Source organism: Rhinoraja longicauda, chromosome 16 (assembly GCF_053455715.1).
Source record: "Rhinoraja longicauda isolate Sanriku21f chromosome 16, sRhiLon1.1, whole genome shotgun sequence".
Classification (NCBI taxonomy): domain Eukaryota; kingdom Metazoa; phylum Chordata; class Chondrichthyes; order Rajiformes; family Arhynchobatidae; genus Rhinoraja; species Rhinoraja longicauda.
This window is the reverse complement of record NC_135968.1, coordinates 27,026,670-27,033,623: the sequence shown is the minus strand read 5'-3', so window position 1 is coordinate 27,033,623 and position 6,954 is coordinate 27,026,670. Positions and strand designations below refer to the sequence as shown.

Below are 6,954 nucleotides of genomic sequence, written 5' to 3'. Positions count from 1 at the left end.
AATCTCAGGGGATACGGGGAGAAGGCAGGAACGGGGTACTGATTGTGCATGATCAGCCATGATCACGGTGAATGGCAGAGCTGGCTCGAAGGGCCGAATGGCCTACTCCTGCATCTATTGTCTATTGTTATCCACTTTGGCGGCAAAAACAAGGAGGCAGATTATTATCTCGATGGTATCAGATTAGGTAAAGGGGAAGTGCAACGAGACTTGGGTGTTCTTTTACCCCATCACTGAAAGTAAGTGTGCAGATACAGCAGGCAGTGAAGAAAGCTAATGGCATGTTGGCCTTCATCACGAGAGGATTTGAGTACAGGAGCAAAGAAGTCCTTCTGCAGTTGTATAGGGCCCTGGTGAGACCACATCTGGTCTCCTAATTTGAGGAAGGACATCCTTGCTATTGAGGCAGTGCAGCGTAGATTCACGAGTTTAATTCCTGGGATGGTGGTACTGTCATATGAGGAAAGATTGGAAAGACTGGGCTTATATTCACTGGAGTTTAGAAGGATGAGAGGGGATCTTATAGAGACATATAAAATTATAAAAGGACTAGACAAGCTAGGTGCAGGAAAAAATGTTCCCAATGTTGGGGGAGTCCAGAACCAGGGGCCACAGTCTAAGAATAAAGGGGAGGCCATTTAAAACTGAGGTGAGAAGAAGGTTTTTCACCCAGAGAGTTGTGAATTTGTGGAATTCTCTGCTACAGAAGGCAGTGGAGGCCAATTCACTGGATGAATTTAAAAGAGAGTTAGATAGAGCTCTAGGGGCTAGTGGACTCAAGGGATACGGGGAGAAGGCAGGCACAGGTTACTGATTGTGGATGATCAGCCATGATCACAATGAATGGCGGTGCTGGCTCGAAGGGCCAAATGGCCTCCTCCTGCACCTATTTTCTATGTTTCTATGTTCTCTCCAGAGATGCTGTCTGTCCCGCTGAGTTACTCCAGCATTTTATGTCTATCTTCGATTTAAACCAGCATCTGCAGTTCTTTCCTGCACATTCAATATTCATACCACTGGGTTGAATATTGTGGAGAAGGGATTGTGGACTACAACACCCAGAAGGCCACAAGCCAGTCTCTGCGCTGACGCAGCGACTGCGGGCGGCCATGTTGTGCTGCGGTCGCCCGGGCAACATGGCGGGGAGCTCGGCGTCCATTGGTGTGGCTGAGAAGCTGCAGGGACTCAACGGGCTCTTTGCGATTCACAAGAAGAAAGGCCCCACTTCAGCAGACGTGCTGAACCTCCTGAAAACGAAGCTTTTGGAAGGTATAGGCGCGTTTCCGGCTCTTGATTGCCTAGCGGAGCAGCTCTCCTCCAGGTTTGCACCCACAATAACGAGGAGGTGTCCAGTTTTCACCCAACGTGCATTTAATGTTCGGCTCAAACAACAAATGTTTCTCCGATCGCAAGGGATACGCTTTGCAAACGTGCAACGCAGTCAAATGAAAATCAAAGTAAAAACCACAGGTGCTGGAAACCTGAAATAAATCCACAACCCGGTGGAAAAACTGAGCAGGTCGGGCCAGAGAGGAACTGATGGCATTTCAGCTGGAAGCTGCTTCATTAGAGCAATGCACCAATGCTGCAATCAGTGTTAGTTACCACATAGTCCAAGCTGAGGAATTTGTGGATGCTTTATTTGGGATTTTAAAAATTATGGGAGTTATCAAATATGCCACAGTGTGGGCGGATTTATTTTTAATGTTTTCAGTTAATCAAATTCATTTCTAAATTGATGAGGACTCGTAGGAGTTCTCTGCGTAATGTTTTGTGACAGTAAGCAATGCAAACTAATGATGATCTAAGATTGACAAGGGTGCGCTAATTTCAGTCAAAGCAAGTGGACGAGATAGGATGGATGGAGGCATAATGCTGGATGAACTCAGCGGGGCAGGCAGCAACTCTGCAGAAAATGGATAGTGACATTTCGAGTCCCACTCTTCAGACTCGACCACGAAACGTCACCGATCCATTTTCTCCAGCATTTTGTGTCTGTTTTTGGTACAAACCAGCTTCTGCAGTTCCTTTTCATTACAAGAGGATACGATATATCTTTTGATAGACACAAAGTACTGGAGGAACTCAGTGGGTCAGGCAGCGTTTCTCTCTGGAGAGAAAAAAGGATGGCTGTCGCAGACTCAACACCTTTTTGGTTTAAATTGGGCAATGTACTGTCTTCATCATTCTAACGAAGATGATAATAGCGGATGATGATAATAGCGGATAATATTGCAATTTGTTACAAAATGAGCTCAGAATCACTACAGATGAGTGGAAAATTCGTGAATAAAATTGCTGGAGAAACTCAATGGGTCAGTCAGCATATGTGAAGGCAAAAGGATGGTCAATATTTAAGGTCGAGAACCTCCTTCAGGCCTGCGAGTGTAGTGGGAACATGGCCAGTATAAAGAAGTGAGAGTAGAGGGTGAGATAGAGGCGAGTAGGTGATAGATGGAAACATAATTTTAAAATGGCATGTGGCACCATGTGAGGTAGGGGATGGAAAAGGTGAACCAAGGGAGATGAAGCCAGGTAGGTGTGCTGGTGATGGACAGGTAGAACTGAGTGGGAATGTGTGGTGAGCCTAAAGGGTGGACTAGTGGGAGCGAGAAAGAAACACAGTTACCTGTAATTGGAAATGTCAATGTTCATGCCATTGTCCTGTGTCAGTGGAAAGGTTGAGGACAGACAGCACACCCTCATTGCTGCACGTTCCACCCCCCCCCCTGCTTTACCCATCAATCCCCTTCCCACTTCTATCTATCTCCACTTACCAGCCTCCGTTTCACATCCTCAATCCTACTGTAATCAGTAGACAGAATTTTCAGATACAGAATAAAATTTGCTCTCATGGAATTTATATGAAAAAAAAGAAAACAAGTAAACACTGAATTCATTTTTAAAACTCACGTTTCCTGATAAGAGCAGTTGGCGCAGCTTCGAGATACGGAAATTCATGACAGACATTTTCTAGGAACACTGCCCTTCCTGTAAAGCGTGGATCGTCTGTACTGGTTACCTTCCCTCTACACTCTTCGTGCATCAAAAGGGTCTCGAAATGTTGACCACTCCTTGGGTTCCACAAAAGATGCCTGACCCACCGACCCAGCATTTATTTTTGCTTCAGTTTCATTACCGGGTCCTTTTCAGAATGGCAGGCAGTGACTGGTGGGGTGCCGCAAGACATAGTGCGAGGACCACAGTTATTTACAATATATATTAACTATTTAGATGAGGGAATTAAATGTAACATCTCCAAGTTTGCGGATGACACAAAGCTGGGTGGCAGTGTGAGCTGTGAGGAGGATACTATGAGGCTGCATGGTGAGTTGGATAGGTTGGGTGAGTGGGCAGATGCAGTATAACGTGGATAAATTGAGGTTATCCACTTTGGTTGCAAGAGCAGGAAGGCAGATTATTATCTGAACGGTGTCAGATTAGGAAAAGGGAAGGTGCAATGACGCCTGGGTGTACTTGTATATCAGCCACTGAAAATAAGCATGCAGGTACAGCAGGCAGTGAAAAAAGCTAATGGCACGTTGGCTTCATTGCGAGGATTTGAGTTTATGATCAAGGAGGTCCTACTGCAGTAGTACAGGGCCCTGGTGAGACTACACCTGGAGTATTGTGGGCAATTTTGGTCTCCTAATTTGAGGAAGGATATTATTGCTATTAAGGGAGTGCAGCGTAAATTCACCAGGTTAATTCCGGGACAGTGGGACTGACATGAAAGAATGGGTCGACTGGGCTTGTTTTCACTGGAATTTAGAACGATGAGAGGGAATCTTATAGAAACATATAAAATTCTTAAAAGATTGGACAGGCTAGATGCAGGAAAAATATTCCCGATGTTGGGGGAGTTCAGAACCAGGGGTCACAGTTTAAGAATAAGGGGTAGGCCTTTTAGGATTGAGATGAGGAAAAACTTTTTCACCCAGAGAGTTGTGAATATGTGGAATTCTCTGCCACAGAATGCAGTGGAGGCCAATTTGCTGGATGTTTTCAAGAGAGAGTTAGATTTAGCTCTTAGGGCTAAAGGAATCAAGGGATATGGGGAAAAAGCAGGAATGGGGTACTGACTTTAAATGATCAGCTATGACCATATTGAATGGCGGTGCTGGCTCGAAGGACCGAATGGCCGACTCCTGCACCTATTTTTCTGTTTCTATGTTAATGCAGCTTCCAGTGTATGCACTGCATGGACTCGCACTGCATAAGCAACATGACTAGCTCACGTCTTCAATAATATAATCTGAACACTACTGGAAAAAGAGCAGGGGAATAATTTTGTTCTGGCAAGCATATAGTTTATAGTAATCACATTGTTTGAAAAATATATATCCTTTTACAGTATTTATAATACTGGTGCATGCTTGCTAAATGTAATTTAACTGCTAGATTTCCCAATGTTACATCAATTCAAGAGTACTCAATTGGGCGTGAAATTCTTTGCAACATTACAAAAGGATCTGTAATTGCATGTTCCTTTCTTTATTTTGTTTTGCTAAGTACCCTGTTGGCTGATTGGATGTGAACATAAAAAACTGAAATTAAAGGTGCTGATTTAGATTTCCCAAGACAAGGTAAATATTTCTATCACAGCTGATTCCCAGTGTGAAATTATTTGTTGTGGGAAATTGAAGGGGATTCTGTGGTTCTGATTAGTAAATGTGACTGAGGAGATATAAAATATTTTAATTGGCACGAAATCCAGAATTCCTGGAGTGGGACAGAGGAGGTTTGATTGGAGAGTTAATTTGTGGCAAATGTCATGATGACCTTCACACTGAGTGATTGTCACTTGAGTTTTTCGGATAGTGAAGGTGAAGCAGTTGTTCCAAGGAGAGATAGCTGAATGGATAGCAAATTAGCTCCATGGAAGGAAGCAGAGGGTAATGGTGGAAGGTTGCTTCTTGGACTGGATGCCTGTGACTAGTGGTGTGCCTCAGGGTTCGGTGCTGGACATGTTACTGTTTGTCATCTACATCAATGATTTGGATGAGAACATACAGGGCAAGATTAGCAAGTTTGCTGACGATACAAAAGTTAGTGGTTTTGCGGATAGTGACGATGGTTGTGAACGATTGCAGCAGGATCTGGATCGATTGGCCAGGTGGGCGGAGGAATGGTTGATGGAATTTAATGCAGAGAAGTGTGAGGTGTTGCATTTTGGGACGTTGAACAAGGGCAGGACCCACACAGTAAATGGTAGGCCTCTGGGTATTGTTGTAGAGCAGGATCTAGGAGTACAGGTGAATGGTTCCTTGAAGGTCGAGTCGCAGGTAGATAAGGTGGTCAAAAAGGCTTTTGGCATTTTGGCCTTCATCAGTCAAGAGTATTGAGCATAGAAGTTGGGAGGTCATGTTGCAGTTGTATAAGACGTTGGTGAGACCGCATTTAGAATATTGTGTTCAGTTCTGGGCATCATGTTATAGGAAAGATATTGTCGAGCTTGGAAGGGTTCAGAAAAGATTTACGAGGATGGTGCCAGAACTAGAGGGTGTGAACTAGAGGGAGAAGTTGAGTAGGCTGGGTCTCTATTCCATGGAGCACAGGAGGATGAGGGGTGATCGTATAGAGATATACAAAATCATGAGAGGAATAGATCGGGTAGAGGCACAGTCTTTTGCCCAGAGGAGGGGAATCGAGGGCCAGAGGACATCGGTTCAAGGTGAAGGGGAAAAGATTTAATAGGAATCCGAGGGGTAACTTTTTCACACAAAGGGCGGTGGGAGTTTGGAACAGGCTGCTGGAGGAGGTAGTTGAGGCTGGGACTATCCCATCGTTTAAGCAACAGTTAGAAAGGTACATGGATAGGACCTTTGGTAATCTCAGTTACCTTTGAGATTTCAGTGTTCTGATGTGGCATTTCTCCTTATCTTGAATTTGTCCTTTTCTGGTGCATATGTTTTAAAGGTGTGTGATGCAGATTGTAAGTCATGATGAAAAAAAACTCTTCACTGATGTAATAATGAAAAGTCTCACCTGCTTATATGGTCTAAATCTTTACAGAGGATACAGTGGAGGGAAGTGGGACTAGTGCAGCTGGTACATTGTTGGCCGGTGTGGGCGAGTTGGGCCGAAGGGCCTGTTTCAACACTGTATCACTCTAGGACTATGACTCTAAGCCTTGAGATTTTTCAACTCCCAGTTGCTCATAGGAGAGCTATTTATTTCTTCATTGATTAACCTAAAAAAGATTGAAAAGCCTCATACATCTGAATTTATTGGTCTTGTATTATGTGGATGTCAGCAGGAAGTGAGATGCATTTGCAGTTAACTGCATTTCAGTATACAGTTCTGCCATTGTGTCATGCAAATTGGAAAATGTGGTGAATGAGAGAAGTCATTGTGGCATTGTGATTGGAAGACGCTGCTCTCAGGTTGTCAACTGATTTCCGATCAAAATGGCAGTTACCTTTGAGATTTCAGTGTTCTGATGTGGCATTTCTCCTTATCTTGAATTTGTCCTTTTCTGGTGCATATGTTTTAAAGGTGTGTGATGCAGATTGTAAGTCATGATGGAAAAAAACTCTTCACTGATGTAATAATGAAAAGTCTCACCTGCTTATATGGTCTAAATCTTTACAGAGGATACAGTAAGTTGCGTGTGCAAAAAAAATTGATTTGACAAATTCCACCTGCCTTTAGCAAAATACAGTACAAATTTAGTTTAGTTTAGTTTAGAGATACAGCGCGGAAAAAGGCCCTTCGGCCCACTGAGTCCGCACCGACCAACGATGCCCGCACATTAAAACAACCCTATACACACACTAGGGACAATTTTACACTTATACCAAGCCAATTAACTTACAAACCTGCACTTCTTTGGAGATAAAACGGAATATTCTGGTAACGCTCTGCAGATTAGGCTGAATGATTCCCAGCATCTGCATTTTTTAACATTTCAATTTATTGCAAAATTGTTGAAATGATTTACAGCATCTTTGA

The 6,954-nt window shown here is 43.5% G+C and overlaps 1 protein-coding gene across 1 annotated transcript in view; it reads left to right on the top strand.

Annotated features, from left to right (window-relative positions):
- Nucleotides 1-1,124: 1,124 nt before the first annotated feature.
- trub1 (TruB pseudouridine (psi) synthase family member 1) overlaps nt 1,125-6,954 on the top strand; it is a 40,204-nt gene continuing 34,374 nt past the window's right edge. Inside the window, exon 1 of the mRNA XM_078412834.1 lies at nt 1,125-1,269. Within this exon, the coding sequence (XP_078268960.1) occupies nt 1,137-1,269 (133 nt within the window). The 5' untranslated portion in view covers nt 1,125-1,136. The remainder of the gene's footprint in view (nt 1,270-6,954) is intronic.